Source organism: Neovison vison, chromosome 2 (assembly GCF_020171115.1).
Source record: "Neovison vison isolate M4711 chromosome 2, ASM_NN_V1, whole genome shotgun sequence".
Lineage (NCBI taxonomy): Eukaryota > Metazoa > Chordata > Mammalia > Carnivora > Mustelidae > Neogale > Neogale vison.
This window is the reverse complement of record NC_058092.1, coordinates 393,395-413,285: the sequence shown is the minus strand read 5'-3', so window position 1 is coordinate 413,285 and position 19,891 is coordinate 393,395. Positions and strand designations below refer to the sequence as shown.

The 19,891-nt window shown below is 65.6% G+C and overlaps 2 protein-coding genes across 2 annotated transcripts; one reads left to right on the top strand and one right to left on the bottom strand.

Moving 5' to 3' along the window:
* The first annotated feature begins 1,494 nt into the window (after nt 1-1,494).
* On the top strand, nt 1,495-8,051 carry C1QTNF12 (C1q and TNF related 12). Its single transcript, XM_044236254.1, has 10 exons — nt 1,495-1,597; nt 3,596-3,864; nt 4,480-4,623; nt 5,934-6,071; nt 6,152-6,263; nt 6,351-6,499; nt 7,001-7,109; nt 7,310-7,400; nt 7,590-7,668; nt 7,861-8,051. The coding sequence occupies exons 1-10, from the start codon at nt 1,495-1,497 to the stop codon at nt 7,957-7,959; spliced, it is 1,293 nt and encodes a 430-aa protein (XP_044092189.1). The 3' UTR covers nt 7,960-8,051.
* Nucleotides 8,052-16,199: 8,148 nt separating this feature from the next.
* B3GALT6 (beta-1,3-galactosyltransferase 6) lies at nt 16,200-19,779 on the bottom strand. Its single transcript, XM_044236887.1, has one exon. It carries the CDS (start codon nt 19,743-19,745, stop codon nt 18,756-18,758), a length of 990 nt encoding a protein of 329 aa, XP_044092822.1. The 5' UTR covers nt 19,746-19,779; the 3' UTR covers nt 16,200-18,755.
* Between the last annotated feature and the right edge of the window lie 112 nt (nt 19,780-19,891).

Genomic DNA, 19,891 nt, shown 5'->3' with positions numbered 1-19,891 from the left:
GTGGGTTCTTTGTTTTGGTGAAGTTGGAATCCAGCGTCCACTTGCTTTCTGACCACAAGGTGGCACCCCTTCCTTGAAGAGCCACCACGTCCCGCGTGGTCCCTGAGGCCGCCTTCCCTTCACCCTCCTCCTGCCCTTGCCTCCACACCCGTGCCAGGCCGGGCCTCCCGTGGCCACCTCCAGGCTCCCAGTGCCCGCAGGACGTTTCCTCTGACCCCCAGCAGCCCCCCGGGGTCCACACCTGACAGGCAGGTTCTGTGCACGTCGGGGCTCCCCTCACACTTGGTCCAGATGTGTGCTTTACCCGAAAGGTCGGCTCCCGTGTTCTTCCCGCAGCTGACCCGTGTCCGGTGTGGGCTCTGCCCTGGAAGGCCACACGTGGACTGGGCATCCCGGGAAGGACGGGGCCGGCAGGGTGGACACGGCGCCTCGGCTGCTGACGTCTCCGGCAGGCGCCCGTGTGAGGGTTCTCACTCCGCGTCGGCTGAGCGCCGCGTCTGCGGCTCCCGGGGCTCGGGTGCGGCCGCCCCCTTGTGCAGCGTCCCCATTCTTTGCTTTTCGATCTGTTTATTTAAAATTGCGCAATAGTTTACCACTCGTGTGTATTTCACCCACTCTTGTGAAAAAAATCTTTCATTATATCTTGTTCCTAAACGTTGTGCTGTCTGAGTCTCTGTCGGTGGAAACGCAAGCCCATCCCAGCCCAGTGCCAGGCGCGCCTGCGGGCGGCCAGCGGCGCGGCCGTGGGGCTGGAGCTCCCGTGTCGGCAGCGCAGCGGCGCCTCGTGAGCAGCCGTGGGGCCCGGCGGCAGCGCCACAGCCGGGGCCCCGCGGGTGTCGGCCGGCGTGCGCTCTGCGGCGCCTTGCCCTCTGTCCGCGGCCGCGTCTGACCCAAGCACTTGGTGTTTCCGCAGCAAATGCGTTACTTAGCGTGGGGTCTTTCCTTGCCGGATGTGAAACGTCAGCTCTTCCAAACCCTTTGTCAGCGGGGCCGACCGGTCCGTACCGAGCCTGCACCCCGTGTCCGAGGCGGACGATGACCTTGGGGTGCCTGGCTGGCCCAGTCAGAAGAGCGGGTGACCCTTGATCTCGTAGTTGTGAGTTTGAGCCCCACATCGGGTGTAGAGATTGCTTAAAACCGATAAACAAACACTTCAACAACAACAGCAACAAAGACGAACTTGTCCTGTGGGTCCCCGCATCTGACCCCGTGTCCACGTTGTTCTCCCTCAGAGGCGTCACCGGCCCCTCGCGCTCGTGTGGAGCCCTTGGTGGAGGGCAGTTGGGTGTCCCCAGTGGTTGGCCCATCTGAACCGCTGAGGGCAGGCCGTGCTGGGAGTCTCTCAGTCCGGGGACGAAGCCCTGACCAAAGTCAGGCCGCACGGACAGAGGGGAAGGGGTCCTGGTGGTCTTGCGAAGACCATTCCCAGCACCTCTGCCCCCAGGAAACTTCCCAGGCCTGTGTTTGAGCCTGGAAGCTTGTGAGTGCGGCCGAATGGTCTGGGTCCGAGGCTGGGGCGGTCGTCGGTATGTCAAGGGCATCACCGGGGCAGGCTGCTGTGGGGACAAGGCCCGGCGTCTGGGTTGTGGCTTTGTGGGTAGAGAGGTGTGGCTGTGGGCCTGGGCCTCCCCTCCAGGGGCAGTGGGTGTCTGGGGCAGTAGGGTGTGGACTGGAGAGTGGGGTCCCTTTCATGGTTTTCCAGGCAGCTCCCGTGCTCATTGGGGGAGCTGGGGCCCTGAGAGGACCCATAGGGTGCAGGGAGAGGAGGCACTGGAGAGCAGGGAGCTGCTTCCCTGACACTGGACCTGAGCCCGAGGGGGCCGCGTCCCCCTGCAGAGCACAGCCTGGAAGAAGCTTACCAACCAGTGGGCCAGGGAACTGGTCCTTCCTGTTTGTGGTCGAGGTGCCTCGGGATGGGAGCAGAACCTCATGGTTCAGGCACGGTTGGACCTGTTTGAGGCCTGTTGCTGTGCGGCTGCCCCGTCCCGCTTCAGAGGCTGTCCGCTGTAGGTCGACCTGCCTGTAGGACTGTGCTGGAGGCTGGCCAGTTGGCAATGCCCACGCAGTAGCCAGTCTGGGATGGTCCACTGCCCCCGGCACTCTGCGGACACTTGGAAGCCTCTGAGGATGGGGCTATCAGGATGCAGTTGCTAGAAAAAGAGGTGCCCGGGTGCCTTGTGCCCCTAGGGCACAAAGGGACCTTCTGCAGCATGGCCCTCTTCAAGACCCAGGCATTGGGACCTGAGTCCCTGACCGTGATCTTGCAGTTTGCCATCACCGCCCGCTCTTGTCCCTGAAGCTGACCCGCTCTGCCTGGACCAGGAGTGGGGACGGATGACCCTGGGCAGACACTCCTCACATCTTCCCCACCAGGCTTGGCTCTGGGGATGGCTCTGCCTGCAGCTGCCAACCGTGAACGTGGTCTGGGGTCTAGAGTCTGCCTTTGTCATTCCTGGCGGACGTCTGGAAATTGAGGAGTTCCTGGAGGAGGACTCGTGCAGTCCGCCAGGGCCGGTGTGCCCCCCGCCTTCCTCTCGGCTCGGGGCTAGCCATGGCTCTGACCGTCTGTAGGCCTGGTCCACCAAGGGGCAGCTGTCAGCCCACCTGGTCCCCGTCATGTGCTGATTGACTCTGCAAGGCTTGGGTGGCTTCAGCTGGCCCCGGTCACCCTGTTGCCTGTAGTGTGCTGGTGGCTAAGGAAGGGCGCTAACTCTCCCTGGGGACCCACGCACCGGTTTTCAGGTCCCACTGGGGGTAAGTCTTGCGCTCCATCTCCTCGGACTTCTGTCCCTTTCCCCTGCCGGCTGAAGACGGCAGGAAGCGGAGAGGCCTGCTTGGGAGAGGGCACCCCTTCGGGCAGTAAGGTTTGGCCTTGTGCCCCAAGAAGAGGAGGGGGTGGAAGGACTCGGGGAAAGCCTCAGGCGGGCCGCCCACCATGACTTTCTCTGAGGTCACTCAGTGCCCCCTCTCCCTAGACCTGCTCACTCCAGTGGAGGGCCAGTGCCCAGGGTCATCTAGGCCCGGATGTGGCTGGGAGCCTGGTCGAACAGCTGTCTGTGCCAGGTCCTGCCTTTCTCAGGAGCAGGGTCTGAACCAGGCTTCTGTCTGTCCTGGTGGAGGTTGTCCCTGCCCCTGGGCCCCCTGGATATGAGGTGCTGGGAGCTTTTCTGGGAGCAGGGTGGGGTGAGTTCATGTCAACAGTTTGCAGGGCCAGCCGGCCCTCCTGGAGAAGGGCGGGGGCTGTTTCCCCGGGGCAGGGAGCAGCCCCTTGCCGCAGCCTAACGCCCCCGTCTCCGCCCCCGGGCTGGCAGGGGAGCCCCTGTTGGCTGGCAGAGCCCGCAGAGTGTGAGCCCTCCCCCTTGGAGCTTTGGGGCGGAGGGGAGGGTTTATCTGGCGGCGTGCGCGGGCGGGCAGCCGGGGCACTGCGTGTGAGGGAGGCGGGCGCCCGTCCCAGCCCGGGGGATCGGGGGATCGGGAGGGAGTGTGTCCCTGGAGTGGTCTGCCCCAGCCCGGGGCCTGTGTCGCCGCCCCAGGCTCACCCTGCCTGCAGGTGCAGGGAGGTGTCGAGGTGCCCCCTGGGGCTGTGTCTCCGCAGGGGGCTCTGAGTGCCGGCTGCACCGCTGCCCCCATGAGCACACCTGGGGGTACCCGCTCACCGGGCTGAGCCGCCACTGGGGTCTGCAGCTGCTGGGCGCCATGCACTGGGCCTGGGCGGCCGCTGCTGTGGCCCTCGGGCTGCAGCTCTTGCTCCTGAGGGGCGTTGGGGCTCGGCGGGAGCCCAAGAGACCTCAGCAGCCCAGCCAGCGCACTGAGCCCCCCACCGCCACCATGTCCCACAGCGAGGGGCTGCTGGGCTCCCCCAAGGTACGCTCGGGCCGGTTGCACGTGGGGCGGGTTGCGCATACAGGCTTAGGGCGGCCCCCTGGCTCTTGGCGGGCCACCTTCTCCGTGGCTCTGCCCTGTCTGGGTGGAGTGGAGCTTTGGGCAACCACTGGGGCCCCGGGCCCAGGGGAAGGGTGGGGGAGGGGAGGGGCTGTGTTGGACCCTTTGAAGCCCCAGGTCCTACATGCCTCTAGCAGCCTGCTGTGGAGCAGGGGGCGGGGGCAGCCCCTTTGTTGGGAATCTGAGTAACCCACAACTTGGGTGGCTGGAGAGGCAAGGCTAGCTTGGACCCTGGGCTTCCTGACCCCCCACTGTGTGTCCAGCACCCCCGATGGCCTCGGACAGCCAGTGTTCTGGTCCTTGTAGTCCCTCTGGCCTCAGTCTGCCCCTGGGGTCCCCTCTGAGACCCGCCTCAGCCTTGGCCCTCCACCATCTTGGGCCAGGTATCTCCGGGGGCGGGGGGCGGTGGAGCTGACCCCAGCAGTATGGGTCTGCCCCTGTGGGGGCCGCAGGCCTGAAAAGAGAGAGGCAGTTGCTGGGGCAGGCCTCCCACCGCCCAAGCCCTCATGCCTTTGATCCTGGCCTCCCGCCTCCAAGGGCGTCTCCACGGCAGCCAGCCTGCTCTCGGCCCACGCGGCCCGTTGGAGCCTGAGGCCCCATTTTCCAGATGGGCAGGCTGAGGAGTGTGAGTCCCCGGGCCCTGCCAGCCAGAGAAGGGTGGGCTCCTGGCAGCTTCTGGGGGTAGGCCCGGGTCCGCCTGGGGACAAACAGGCAAATCTCTATTCCAGGAGTGTCTCCGTTGTGGGGGGGCTGCCATGTGACACATACCCCAGAACAGCCCTCCCCAGGCCTTGGGACCCTTGCTCCTCCTGCTGGGGGTGGGCTCCTCTTCCACCTGCCCCCGACTCCTGTAGCCCTTGGCCCCTAGACACCACTGACGGACTTGTCTCGAGGCCCCTGAGCCCCTCCGGTGTGGCTAGGGAGGATGGCAGCCAGGCCACCAGGCAGAGAGCAGGTACTCCAGGAGCGAGGATATTCAAATATTCCTGGCTTCTCCCTCGTCTCCGGGTGGGCCCCAGATCAGGGGTGGGAGGCCCGCTCCCTGCCCCTCCTGTCCTGTCTGGTCTCCTGAGAAGCCCTGCCCCACCCTGGGTTGGGAAGCAGCACCCGGCCTTGGAACCTGGCTCTTGCCGTGTCTGGGACTGAGGGCTGCCCGCTGGACTGGACCCTGCAGTCGGGGCCCGTCAGCCTGCGCTGCCGGACAGAGCCCTCTGAGAGTGGCCAGGGCTCTGCCCTAGCCCTGTGGTGGTGGCTGTGCCCCAGCCAGCCCAGCGTCTGCTGGGTTCCTGCCCGTGTGATGAGCTTCCTGCCCCAGCCTGGCCTGCAGACTGCCTCAGAGACAGGCTGACGCTCTCCCCAGCCCACACCCCCTCAGTGGGATGTGCTTTCTTCGATTTCGAAGGCGCTTCGGGGCTGCTGCCTCTCGGGCTTGTCCCAGTGCAGAAACTGGGCTGGGGGGAGTGGGTGGAGGGGAGAGGGGGAGCATGGTCCCTCCCAGCCCTTGCTCGAACAGTCAGGTGGGCTGGGCCGCCGTGGCCTGGGTCCGAGCCCAGGGAGCCTGGCCGGGGGTGTCCGCTCACCCACCTGAAGCCCAGCGCAGAGCAGGGCCTGTGCTTGTGCTTTCCCCAGCTCTGTGGGGCTCTGAAGCTCTTGGGGAGCACCCCCCACCCCCGAGAACTTACTCCCGCTCTTTACTGCCCACCTGCGGGGACGTGTGGGGCATGTCGACATGTGCCCGTCGGCTTGGGAACCCGGCGCAGTGGGAGCGGACGTGGTTGCTCCAATATGGAACCAGAACCAAGGTGCCTGGATATCAGGTCCTTGCCCTGTGTGTCCTGGTCTGGGTCCCCAGGGGTGGCCTACAGTGACCCATTAGCATGTTTCTCATGTGTGCTGAGTCCTGCCCCAGGTGGCCTGGGCCCCAAGTCTCTCCACTCTCCCCTGGGGGCAGTAAGGGAGGCCTTGTGGGGGCCCGGTGGCCAGCACAGTAGCTCTGTCCCCTGGCCCTGCAGCCACCTGAGGGCCTGGGGTCTGAGTTCTCAGACGCCCACATGACCTGGCTGAACTTTGTCCGGCGTCCACATGACGGGACCTCCAAGAAACGGTGCCGGGGCCGGGACAAGAAGTCGGTGAGCCCTGGGGTCTGAACCCAGGGGAGGGGTGGCTGTGGCTCCCACTGGGACCCTAACTTTCTCCTGCCACCCCTCAGCGAGGCCTCTCTGGCCCCCCGGGGCCGCCCGGGCCGCCTGGGCCCCCCGGGCCCCCCGGTGCCACAGTCACCCAGGAAGCCCTGCTGCGAGAGTTTCAGGAGATGCTGAAAGGTGAGACCCTGTCCCAGATCTTTCCGCCTGGGCCCTGGGGGTGACCACACCCTGACCCAAGACGCTGCTCTCACCCCTTCCCCACAGAGGCCACTGAGCGCCGGTTCTTGGGGCTGCTGGGCCCATCGCTGCCTGAGGGGACAGGGCGGCTGGTGGCCGAGGCCTTCCACTGCGCCCTGAAGGGCCCCCTGGTGGTGGACGAGAGGACGCTGGTGGAGCTGCATGGCTTCCAGGCTGTGAGTGCGTGTGGGGGGGAGGCTGGTCCTCTGGGGCATCTGCCCGGGTCGGGAGGTCGGGGGGGGCGCACCTCATATCCCAGTAGGGGCCAGGGGGCGTGGGGAGCCAGGTGCTGGGTCGGCTCCCCACTGCTGGGCAAGGCTCCTAGCCAGCCTGGGACAGTCGCCCAGCACACGCACGCAGAGGGTGCCTGGGGGGGCCCGGCACAGGGGGGTGGGGTGACCTGAGTCAGGATTAGCAGGTCCTGTGTGCCACAACTTTGGGTGGGGCCCAAGGGGGCCAGGAGCCAGGGATGCCTTCCCTGGTGGGGGCTCTTGAAGGTTCTTCCATCTCTTGGGGCCTGGGGCCCAGGTGGGCCCGGAAACATGGGTCCCTGCTGCCGATCTTGCCCACTGGGGGCTTGTGGGGGTGGCTGTCAGTCACAGGCGCCTCCCCCAGGCTGGATGTGCAAGATGAGGGCCCGGGCGCTGCAGCTGGCTGTTCACCTGCTGTCCCTCCAGCCCACGGCCCAGGGCGCCTTCCTGCGGGGTTCTGGCTTGAGCCTGGCCTCAGGCCGGTTCACAGCCCCAGTGACCGCCATCTTCCAGTTCTCCGCCAGCCTGCACGTGGGTGAGTGGGGGCCAGCCCCCAGGCCTGGGTCCCCTTGAAGACATGCCTCCATCCCCACCTCCCGCCAGGGCGCTCGCTGAGGGCTCAGTCTCCTCCAGCTTGGCCGCTCCTGGGCCTGCACCTGGCTGTCTAGCCCCTGCCCCTCTCTGCTCCGTCCCCCCCCCCCGGGGGGGCTGCTGCAGGCGTGCCTGTCTCCACAGACCGCAGGGAGCCGCAGGGCAGGGCGCGGGCGCGGGCTCGGGACACCGTGCGGGTGCTTGTCTGCATCGAGTCCCTGTGTCATCGACACACGTGAGTGGGCCTTCCTTGGGGGCACTGTTGATGCTGCGGGGGCCGCAGGGGGTGGTGGCCAGGCCTGAACTGTCCTGCCTGCGGAGAGGGAGGGGCTGCTGCAGACACAGAGCTGCCCCGTGTACCCGGGTGGGGTCCTGGCCCCGCAGCCAGCGGCGCCCTCACCCCACCCTGCGATGCTGCGTCCAGGTCCCTGGAGGCCATCTCGGGCCTGGAGAGCCGTGGCAGAGTCTTCACTGTGCATGTGGAGGGGCTGCTGCAGCTGCAGGTGAGGCCAGAGGGCCAGACGTGTGGGGATGGGCCCCAGGCCTAGAGCCTTTGCCTGGCACCGCTCAGCCCTGCGCGTGGTTGGACACCGGCCACGTGAGCCCCCCCCCGGTGGGTGCCGCCTGGTGGGGTTCGCGCTTCATTCCTCTGTGTGCCGCCATGGCTGGTGATGCCCACTGTGCGGTGTCCACAGGCTGGACAGTACGCCTCCGTCTTCGTGGACAACGGCTCTGGGACAGCCCTCACCATCCAGAGTGGCTCCAGCTTCTCCGGCCTGCTCCTGGGCACGTGAGGGCCGGACGGGGGACCCACGGGGCCCACCCACCCCCACTGTCCACTGTTAAACCTGTGGTCCCAGCAATAAAGAGCTCCCAGCCCTCCCTGTCGCGTGGTTACTGTGTCATCATGCAGGTGGGGGTGGGGGTGCAGGCCTGGAAGGACATGTGGGCTGGTGTCGAGTCTGGGAAGCAGTAGCCTATGGACACCTGCGGGGCCGGGGGGCCCACATCCATTCAGCCAGGGAAAGCACAAGTCCCAGAAGCTGGTGAGTCCGATGGCGGCCGGATGCCATTTGCTGTCACTGTCTCCCTTGGGAGGGCCTTGTCCTGCGGGGTCAGGTGCAGGCAGCGCACAGGTGGAGGCCCGCGCAGGGCTGCACCCGTGAACCTGGCGGGGCAGGTCTGCGCGCCGCGATGTGCTAGTGCGCATGCGCCTGCGGGGCGGGGCCAAGGGCACCCTCCACGCCCCGCGGCTGCCCCCGCGGCGGGACGCAAACCACGGGGCGGGGCGCTAAGGCCCAGCCTGCGGGTCCTGTGGATTTGGGCTCTGTACCCGCACCCTGATTCGGCTCCGGGAAGCCCAGACCAAGCAATGTGAATTGGTCTCGGGGTGCCCGGGCCTCTGCGGAGCTGCTGAGATACCATCTCTGTCTGGCACCTGGGCCCTCGGCAGCAGCCCCACCTGGAGGGCCGAGGCCAGGCTCCTGGCCCCTCCCCAGATGCCTGGGGGCTGGGGGCAGGGCCCGAAGCCCCCCTTCCAGGGCGGAGCAGGGAAGGGCCTCCCTGGCCCTGTGAGTGGGCGGGGGAGGGGGAGGGCAAGCGCTCCGGGGTCCTCGGCAGGCTCAGGGGGCGGGGATGGGAGGCAGGGCGGGAGGAGATCGGAGCCCGAGGGCCGTTCTCCAGCCCCTCCCCTTGGGGACCCTCCCTGCAGCCCGCTGAGTAATGAGGCAGGAGAGGCTGGTGCCGGGCTGGCGGCAGCCCCTGCAACCACGGGCTTGGCCGATGACCCGTCCTCACCTCTCTCCCTGGTCGCCCCAGGGTGGCGTCAGGGGCCGGGGGGGCCGAGCTGGGGGTGTCTGCTTTGTAGTGGCTGCAGGCGCCAGCCCGGCCTGAGTGGGGGTGCTCTGGCAGCTTGCGGGGTGTGGGGGGGACGGGGCCCTCTCCGGGGAGGTTGGGGGAGGAGGGGCACACTGGGGAGACAAACTCAGGAGGGGGCACTGTCTCCCACTTCCCATTACTGAGGTCCTGCGCCAGGCTCCGCCATGGGCACTGTCCATGTCTGACCCCCATTTACAGAAGGGAAAGGGGCGGGAAATGCTGAGAGACAATGGCCAGCACCGGGCCAGACTCTCAGATGTGCCTGGGGCCTCTCAGCGTCCAGGGGGTCTCCCCACTTCCCTACAGGTCCTTCCATGCCAGCCAGTCCCTTCCATGCCAGGTCCTCCTGCACCTGGTTGGGTCCAGGAGGGGACAGGTCTCATGGTATCCAGACATCTGGGGACTGTGATGACAGAGATGGAGACCCAGACCCAGAGTCCACAGACAGTGACAGACAGGCGAGGACAGGTGAGAGGTGAGGACAAGAAGCACGAACTAGGCCAGCGCCGTGGAGCCTGTGGTGGGCAGGTGGCCAGGGCCCGGGCCGCCGCGTGACAGCACCTGCCTCCAGGTCTGTCTGGTCTTCCTCCGTTTCTGTCACCCCTAATCAGAGGTCATTAGCCACTTAGCTGTAATTCCCCTGGAATGCGCTGTCCCCACTTGGGCCTCCATGGCTGAGGGACTGGGAGCAAAGGCATGTGGGCGGGGGCGGGCCGTGGTGGTTGCCGTAGGGCATTGAGTGTTGTGAGCTGAGGGGGCCCAAGGGTCAGGCCCCCACGGACACAGGGTGGACTCCCAGGGTGAGCGAGGGGCGGGTACAGAGTGAGGCTCCCCAAGGCTGAGCCCACCTTCCAGAGCCCAGGTACCCAGCCCGCAGAGAGAAGGGAGGGCGGTCTTCTGTGAAAGGGAGATGAAGATTCTTACGGAGCAGCCCCTGGGACGCCCTTCAGTGGAAAGAAGCTTGCTGCCCTGTTGCCCTCACCCTCGACCGTGGTGTTCGAAGAGCTCCCTGGGGTCTGGGCAGCGGTCTGGAGCCCCCTAAGGGGCCCTGGGCCCTCACAGTGATGCCCAGCCTGAGCAGGGGCTCCAGGAAATGCGAGAGCCCGGGAGATGGGGACCTTTACCCGGCCTGGTCGCTGGCTTTGTAGCTGGGTTTTGGGGTGGCCTGAGCGTCTAGCTGGGGCCAGAGTCAGAGTGGCCGCACAGCTCTGTATGGCTTCGGGTTGACCCTTGACCCTGAGCCTTGCCCTGAAGCAGCAGGAAGTAATGGGCTGACCTTCACTGACCGCCTTTAGGGCTCACTTCCCAGAACCTCCATCCGACCCTGGAGCTGGCCAGACAGGGCTCGGTGCCCTGCTGTGCTAGGTAGGGTTTCTAGGGAAGGGGCAGCCTTCCTCTGGTGTCCCCCAGCCCTGCACAGTCAGAGCCCGGTCTTCGGGCAATCGCCTGACCGCCACTGATGGGCCCCACGGTAGCCTTGGGACGCTGAGAGTCGGGGTGTCTCGGTGTTGGGCCCCAGGCTGGCCTTCCAACACCCTGGGCACGTCTGGTTTGAGAGCAGACAGGAATGTGGGTATCTGGCTTGGGACAGTGCTCTTGGGGGCCAGGAGCCCCCGCCAGCTGTGCGGCCAGACCCCGCCTGAGGTCTGTGGCAGGGTTGGAGGGGTCCAGGCTGGGAGCAAGAAGGCTGCCTGTTTCCTCTCCCTTCTCTGTGGGGACTGAGGGATGGGATGGGGCGAGGCTGGCAGAAGGAGCCCCCCCCCCCAGCCTGGGCCCTGGGCCCTGCAAGAAGTGTGGGCGTCCGCATACAGCCCCGCCAGGCCAGCTTTGGGTCCGAGTTCGCCCCTTCGGGTGGGGCCTGCGGCCGGTGAGGGCGCCGTTCAAGGACAACTAGGTCTCCCCAGCTGGGTTAACTCCCGGCACACCTGGGAGTTTCTCACTTCCAGACCAGACGTGCTGACTCCTGTGACCTTGGCCAGGGACCAAGATTTGGCCTGGGGGTGCGGGGGTCTGGGTGGCAGTTTCTCAACTCATGTCTTTGGGTGTGCCTGTCCCTGGGCTGACCTGGTGGTGGCCCGGATGGGGTCTCTGACTTGGAGGGGTGGGGCTGCGGAGGGCTGCTGAGGGTCCCCGGGAGGGCTATGTGTGGCGTCCGTCTCCGTGTCGTCTCTCTCTGCCTGGGACCAGCACGGTCTGTGCTAACCTGGGACACGTGGAAGCACACACAGGGCAGGTGTCCAGGACCTCGTGGCTGGAGCCCTGGGCCCAGCAGGTGAATGGCTGCTGAGCTTGTGAATGGCTGGGCTTGGCGTCCTTGGCGTCAGGGAGGCCAGCGGGCTGGACTGTGCTGGGGGTCACAAGACTGCCGGACCCTGAGGCGGAGGGGTGCTGCTGCCAGTCCTCAAGCTGGGCTCACTGTGGTGGCTGGGGACGCTGGGCGATGGTGGCCAGGGACAGGGATTCCTCACGCCCAAGGAGGAGCTTGCAGCACACTGTCCTGGGGCAGCGGCTCCCTGGGGGCAGCAGGAAGCCTTATCTCCCCCAAGGTCTCTATCCTGCACACGGGAGGATCCAAGGCCAGGCCGGCCTCCAGAGGTGAGCTGGGGAGCAGGGGGGTGGGGTGGGGCAGGGCCTCCCTGGGGTCTTGCTCACTGGCTGGGCTTGGCCAGTGTGTCCTGTGGGCTCTGAGCGCTCCATGACCTGAGGGTCCTGCCCTAGGGTCAGCCAGCTGCTGGGGTCTAGCCCCAGGCACCCAAGCTGACCCAAGAGTGGAGGCCTTCAGCCCGCAGCTGGGTCCAGGAGGGCTGGGAAGCAGGACCCGGGGTCAAGCACACAGCCCTGACCCACACCCGTGCCCGCGGCTGCCATCGACACATCTGCCGGTGAGTCTGACGGTGTGCACAGGCCTGGGGGCGGGGAGGGGGGTAGTGCTGGGGCACAAAGGGCCTTTGTTCAGGAGGTTTGGGGCGCAGTCCCGGCTCCGGGGCAGTGACTCATGGGTTCCTCTGGTGTGATCCCGTCAGTTCTGCAACAGCCTGCGTGTGCCACGCACCCCTGGCAGCCTCGAGGGGAGGAGGGACCCCCACCCGCACTTGCCGCCCCTCCAGGCTGCTCTGTTGGAATCTGGCTCTGAGAGGGGCCGCGGGGAGAACAGGAGCGAACAGGAAGGGTGTCAGTGGGCCAAGCAAAACTCCGCTTCCGAAGGAAAGCCTGTCCAGAAGCAGCCACTCGGCCTCCCTCCCGGCCCTGCTGTAGGCGGGAACCCCTCCCTGCCACGGCCCCAGCAGCCAGAGGTGGCGGGGGGGGGGGTCCCTTGCAGCAGGGTGCTCCAGAGCCAGGCCCCAGGAGGCCCGAGGAGGCTGCGGGATCCCTCCTCCTGTGGCTGGAGGGCCTGACACGGGTGACTAGCTGTCACGGGGGGCTGGGGCCGGCTCTGGCCAGCTATCCGTCACTCCCTTTGCAGCATCAAGCAGGCGTCCCTGTCAGGGTGCAGGGGCCCCTTGGGGGCTGGGCCTCGGGGCTCCAAGGATGCCGCTGGAAGGAGGGGGCAGGCCTTGGGTGAGGTCTGGGTGAGGGTCTTTGTGGGGTTCTGGGGCAGTGGCCCCTGCCTGTGTTTTCTCTGGAGGACGAAGCAGGAGCAGCTGTGGTCCCGGCTCCCTCCGGTGGACAGAGCAGTACACTGTGGCCCCGGCTCCTCCCTGGCCTTGGCCACCACCCAGCAACAGGAGCCCTGCTTGGCGAACCTGCTGCCTCTAGCCGGAGGGGTCTAGGGCAGTGAGCACGGGAGGTGCAGGGACCTGGGGCCAGGGGTACAGGGACACCTCTGCATGGAGGCCACTCTGGGCCCCACCCCCGTGTGGGCAGGGGCCACAGATATGTGTGGGAGGGCCCCTGACTGTCCTGCTGAGTGGCCACCAAGGGGCTGCCCCTTGCCTCCCCGACCGCTCCCACCGGTTCAGGCCTCCCCAGATTTCAGCTCTGGCTGCCCACTCAGCTGCCAGGGTCCCCTTCCTAGGCTGGGGGTGGGTGTGTTCTGGGGGGGCTTTCATCTCCAAGCCCAGGTGGAGACTGCTGTGTAGAGACCCTGACCCTCATCACTTCCTGGGCCCCGCTATGCCCCACTCCCGAGATGGCCTGGGTGAAGGCTTCAAGTCTGTGTGAAGGGGGATGCAGGAGTTACTCTGTCCCCATGGTCAGCTTCTGCAGAAGCCTGTCTCCTGAGAGCAGCTTGGCTGATGCCCCGCAAAGGCTTGGTACTCTCTCCGGGACCCCATCAGCTGGACAGGGTGGATGGACCCCTGGGCCCCTGTTGGTGCTCAGACTGGAGGCGGGGCACACCTCTGCCCAGTCTTTGGATTTGCCCCCTTGAGGCTGGCATCCGAATGCCATTCCAGATCCCTGGGACCTTCCCGAACAGGTGCTCCTGGTCCTCCCCTAGCCCCACAGAGCTGCTAATCGGTCCTGTTCTGGGCCCCTCGGGGTCTAGGGGATTGATCCCTGCAACCCCAGGCCTTGGATGGGGGGGCGGGCTTGAGTTTCATTGTCACCGCAGCTGGAACAAAGGCCTGAGGTGTCATCTACCACCCCCCCCCGCCACCACTCAGGCCGCCCCACCCACTGCACAACCTCCAGTGGGACCCCACCGTGGGGGAGGCTCAGAGTCCTTGGGGACGAAGGGGTGGCCGCCCCAGAGATACCCAGCAGAGGACGTTGCCCTGAGCATGTGGCCTCAGGACCCATGGGTGGGAGGTTGCTCTGGGGGCTTCAGTGCAGCAGGGTCACCTGGCTGCAGTCTGGGAGGGTCGGATGGTCTGCGGGGGCTTCTTCCAGGGTGTGAGGGTCTGAAAGGGGGAATGGGGCAGGATGGGGAGACAAGGGTCAGGAAGGACTGGGAATGGGGCAGGGTCAGAGGAGAGTTTTGGAGGCGAGTGGGACCAGGTGTGTGTGGGGGAGGGGGAGGAACTCTGGGGTAGCCCAGGCTGGCAGTGAGCCCACCGTGGCCCTGAAGAAGCAGGGGAGCCCCTAGAGGCCAGGTGACAGGGGAAGGGGCTATTTCAGCAACCAGGGCTGTGCGGAGGGTCCTCTGGGTGGGGGCTGGGAGGTGACCCAAGAGTGGAGGGCCATAGGGTCCCAGGAATGAGGAGACCCCCCAGGGCCTGGACTGCGACCCCTCGAGGGCCTACTGTTCGTTCTGAGGCCAGGTCCTGGTGTCAGGACTGACACAGGCCTTCAGCCGGCTCCCCGGACTCAGGGCAGGACCTAACCCGGAGCATCCTTAGTAGGTGGGACAACCCAAGCCTCTCTCCTGACCAGAGCACAAGCACCCTGGAGCCAGTTAGGGTGATTCGGTCTCCACTGGGCTGCCTGCTGCCCCGGTGCCTCTGAACGTGGTGGTTCTCCGCGCTTCCTCTGGCTGTCCCGAGCAGGGCCGGATGCTTGGCCTGCTTGAAGCCCGTCTGTGGCCGGCGGCCATGCGCTCCCTCAGCCCCAGACAACGAAAGGCAGTGGTCTCACAAGGGGACCCAGGTCCCGGGGTCAGGTGGGGGCTGAGGGGCGCACCGGCCGTCCTGGTCAGACCCTGCAGGTTCTGGCCAGGAGCAGCCAGCCCCTTAGGCCACTCTAGGACCCTGTCGTCCAGGCCAGGTGCTGGGCAGAGGGAGGCCTGCCCCTGCGAGGCAGGTTCTGTGCTGAGCCCCGGGAGGCACACCCGGCCAGAGGCAAGGGGCCTGTGATGCGCACGCAGCTGGGAGGGGTGAGGGCCGGCGGGCGCCAGGAGCTGTGCGGGTCTAGGGCTCAACCGTGAGCCTGTGAGCCTGTGGGCGTGTGGTCTCCTGCCGCAGGTGTGTGTCCCAGGGCAGTCACCACACCGCAGGCCTCCCCTCCTTCAGTTCCTACCATGTCCCTGATCCTTCTCCACTCTTGCCAACTCTGTCCCCCAGGCTTTTAGGGGGGCTGGGGGGGCAGGGAAGGGGGTGGCGGTCTTGGCTCAGATCCAAGGGGGGCAAATGGTGGGGCAGCGCACCAGCTCCCACCCGCCCCAGGGCTCGTGACCGGCCTCCGGGAGCCCTGCTAGCCTCCCCAGCATGGCTGTGTGGCCCTTCCTGGCGCCCGGCCACCCTAGGGCGCCCTGCCCTCTCCGGTCTCTCTCAGGTCCCACGTTTCTCTTTTGTATTGGAATTAGTGACGTAATATGTATTTTTATATTAAATGTTAAATTTTGCGACATTGCAAATTTAAGGCAGCTGTGACAGAGGTGCCACACCGCTCGCCAAGGCTCCCCCAGTGGTCGAGTCCTGCAGAACCACCGGACAGTATCACAGGCAGGACACGGACATCCAAACCAGCTGCCGGGCGGCTCCACCCCCAGAACCCAGCTGGGGCTCCGTTCCACTCCCCACCTTGACCCCACCTTGGCCGGCAGCCCTGATCCGTCCTCCGCATCTAGAACCGTGACCATTCGAGAATGTCATGGAGATGGAGGTACCCAGTATGCAACCTTTTGGGATGGACTTCTTGCTTGGCATAATTCTCGGGAGATTCCTCCTGTTACTGCCAGGATTTCTGAAATTTCTCCCATTTTCTAGCCCTGGGACCTTGGCCAAGGCGCTCAGGCTCGATGCCCCCATCTCTTCCTCTTTTCTCAGGAACGTGAAAGGGCTGTGGCCAGGGCTCTCCACGTTGGCCTTAGGGTAGGCCAGGCAGGACGAGGGCCCCCCGGAGAGGTGTCCCCTGGGTGGTGCCAGATACCCCATGCCCATCTGGTCCCAATGCACTGCAGGGTGGGCTCCGACGGCCGCTGGGACGTACCAGTCTGGCTGGGAGACGGGTTAGTGGTCCTGTATCCTAAATTCCCATAAAACCAGTCCAGTGGTTAGACTCCCCATCTCCCAAGAGCCAGAGAGCCTGAGCTCACTATAGGGCACACACGTCCAGATGGTGGGGAGCCCTCAGTGGGTGGGAGGTAGGGGAGAGAGGGTACCCCGACCTGGGGAACGCCCACCAGACCGGAGGAGCGCAGGCTCTACCCACATGCCCTGGGGCCACGATACAGGGATGCTGGAGGGTCCCTCTAGGGAGGGGCTCCTGGCCTTTAGCCCCAGCGGGGGTCTGAATGCGGACATCACAACCGCAGCAACGACGCACCAGCAGCATCTGGTTGGTTGTCTTGAAATTTAATGATTTAGGTCGAACAACACGAAGTTTCCGTTTCGGTCACACCTGGCCGCACACGGGCACTTCCCTGTGATTCGCCTGTGTGCCAACGCTCAGGGACCCCCGCCTCCAAAGAGACACGCCTAGATTTTTAGGTTTTGTTACTAGGAGGTCTTGGACTTCGGGGCCCTGCTTTCCCTTGGGTCCACCCTGGAGAAACCTGGAAGCCACAGCAGGACTGTGGCTGCTGGGGGGGCTGTGGAGGTCCAGCCTTCGGCCCGGAGCCTGGCTCTGCCACCGGCATGTGGCCCCAGCAAGCTGTCTCGTCTGTCCAAGCACAGTGTCCTCGTCTGAGACACGGAGACACGCACCACAGCCCCGAGGTCAGACAAGACGTCCAGGTGAAAATGGCCGGCAGGGTCCCGTTCTGCTCACCCCAGGGTCCTCAAACCTGGACCCTCTTATGAACCCTTGTCTTGGAAACCTGTTCACAGGGGGCAGTCGAGCCTGCTTCGAGGCAGCTCATCAGAAAGCCCACATTCCCCTGACGCTCACAGGCCCGGGTTCTACCTTCTAAACACAGGAAAACCGCAACCACAAGACCATCCCTTCCGGCCCGAGATACCAAATTCTGGATAGTCTACTTTTAAACAGAAATAACCCAAACCTGCAATGACTGACTGTGTCCCCAAAAATGTAAATTGGAACTTGAACCCCCCATGTGACAGTATTTGGAGCTGGGGTCAGCGGAGGTCCAGGCGGTGAGCCTTCCGGTGGGATTAGTGTCCCTGTAAAAAGGGACACGGGGAAGCCTGCTCTGGCTCTCGCTTGCCATGAGGACGCAGCGAGAAGGTGGCCACGGTGCCGCAGGAAGCAGGTCCTCACCTGCACTCGGGCCCGCGGGCACTCTGAGCCGCCCTCCGTGAGGGCGACACGTCTGCTGCTTGAGCTCGCCTGTCTGCAGGGTTCTCACCGCGGCCCAAGGGCACCAAGGCACCTGCTCTTAAGACCCACGGCCCGAGAACGCAAGGAAAGGCGATGAAAGGGCAAGCTGGAGATTCGCTCCCCGCGTCCTGCGTTGTGCCGAGGCGGACCACAGACCCCAGCAGCACCGGCAGGTGACCCAGCGCAGGCGCCAGGGTAGGAGTGTGCAGCATCACACACCCCTGCGCGGACGGGAGGGCTCGCGGCTGTCCTGGAGCCTCTTTATTGGACTTTTGTGATGACCACAGCACTCACTTTTCACATTTACTGGGAAAAAAGAAAGCCTGATCTTCTGAAGATGTGTGAGTGGATGTGAGGCCATCAGCCAGGAGGCCGCACGTGCTTTCTGTCTCCAAAAGGACGTGCCGGCCGGCAGAGCCCGTTTTCTTAAGACAGACTGGGAAACCTCACGATGCTTCCGAGGGCTCACATTCTGGGAACTTGGGCCCAGAGTCTAAAACAACAGATGCGTGTGTGAGAAACGCCTGCCCCTGCATGGCCACGAGGAACCCTTTAAAGGAAAGTCTTTTCAGAAGGAAACAATGGGACTGACTTTTTGTGTAAACTGGGAAGAGACACGGAGAGTTCTAGAATTCTTCCGCATTTAAACACACAGGCAGTAACGAGTCTACTCCAGCTGTAAAACAGACTAATCCACAAAGCCCCAGTTATGATAGAAAAGTCTTCCCTTAAATAATTTAAAAAGTACAAGACCCACACACTTGTACTTAAACTCTATCTACACAAATTACAGTATTTATACGTCACAGACTAACGCCAAATGACATTGACCGCGATTCGCTCTAAAGCAACGAAGACCAAGATACCATTGAAGCAGAAGAGCCGGACACACGGTTCAGTCAACGCCACGTGACCCAAGACATCAACACGGAACAGAAAAGGTAACCTAACCCACAAACTGCAGCGATTTTGATACAAGCCACTGGGCGCAACACACGGCTCAGCTGGAACATGCAAGGGCCGGAGGGTCAGGTCCCCGCAGCCAAAGCTCTCCGGGCGGGGACTTCCCAGGTGGACGGTCAACCACAGCCTGTGTTGACCGTCACAGGATCCCCACCTCAGAACAAGTCCGGATGCTTTCTTTGGGGCCAGTGTCTGCAAGTGCCTGTGGGCTCCAGCCTCTGGCCACTCTCCTCGCCCTTGGTAGAGGACAGCCAGGGTGGGGGGGGGCAGACTGTGCAAGCCCCTCAAAGCCAGGAATCCTCCATGCGGGCTGAGATGCAGGGACAGGACCTTTCTGCCTGGACCTTATGTGTTGCCCTGGCAAGACCCAGAACAGGAGTGAGGCTCCATGGTGGCCCCTGGGGTGCACAGGCCTGGGTGCGCACCGGAGCTGGGACCTAGAAGCTGTCCACTGCTGCTCGCCAAATACACCTGGCCCCCTAGAGGGCTGGGCTTATTCTGGGTGACTAGCCAGAACCGGTCAGCTGTGCCCATCTAAGGCCAGTGGGAGGGCCCCCAGGCCCCCTCGCTGCGGCGGCCCCCTCGCTGCGGCGTGTGTCCCGGCCTCCCTCCAGCGCCGTGTGACGTGCGGGAGGTGGGCTGCGGCTGCGGCTCAGGGGATGCCCTCCTTCCTCTGGCAGCACTGCGACGGAGGCGCCGACCAGTCGTAGACGTAGGACAGGCGCAGCTGCACCTCCTGCTTGCACAGGCGGCCCTCCCGCGCCAGCGTCTGGTGCTTCTCCAGCATGTCCTCCAGGCTCTGCTTGTGCGTCACCAGGTACTGGTTGCTGCAGCCGCGGGACTTGTACTCGGTGTCGAAGCGCGGGTCGTGCTCGCGCTGGACGTCCACCGGCGCCAGCCAGGCGCCCAGCGACACGTCCTCGCTGTGCCACGCGCGCAGGTACTCCCGGCTGAGGCGCAGGTAGTGCACCAGGTCGGCCGAGAGCACGTAGCCGCCGCCCAGCGCGTAGGGCAGGTAGTAGTCACACAGCTGCCAGGCGGCCTCGCGCCAGCGGCCCCCCGGCTTGACGCGGCCGCGGCCCGAAAAGAAGCCCCAGTAGAGGCGGCGGCGACGCGCGGGCTCGCGCGCCCGCAGCTCGGCCAGCAGCGCGTCCAGCCGCGCGAACGAGTCGTCGTCCGCCTTGAGCACGAACTCGAAGGCCACGTGCTCGTCCAGCCAGGCCAGCATGGCCAGCACCTTGGCCGTGAGGTTCTCGTAGGCGTCGCGCAGCGCGGGCAGCAGCAGCAGGTCGCCGTGCCGCGCCTGCTCGCGCTCCAGGGCGCGCCGCTCCTCGGCGCCCAGGCCGGCCGTGCCCACCGCGAAGCGCGCCCACACGTCGCCCGGGCCGCCGCGCCGCGCCGCCGCCAGCCACGTGCCGCGGACCACGCTGCGCCGCTCGGCCGCCCGCGGCGCGCTGGCCACCAGCACGGCCAGGAAGGCGGCGGCGCGCGCGGGCTCGGCGGGCGGGGGGCTGCGGCCGGGGGGCGGGCGGGGGCCGTCGGCGGCGCAGCGGGCCAGGTAGAGCAGCCCCGCGCCGCAGAGCGCCAGGCCGCCTAGGCCCAGCGCCGTCCGGTGCCGCCACGCGCGCCGCAGCAGCTTCATGGCGCGCGCGCGCGGGAAGCGCCCCCGGGGCCCCGAAGCCGGCGCGCAGGTCGCGTCCAAGGACGGCGGAGGCGGAGGGCCGTGTGCTGCCCGTCACGGGTCCGCTCGTCACGTGGGCGCGCGTGCCCTTCTCATTGGTCGTCCGG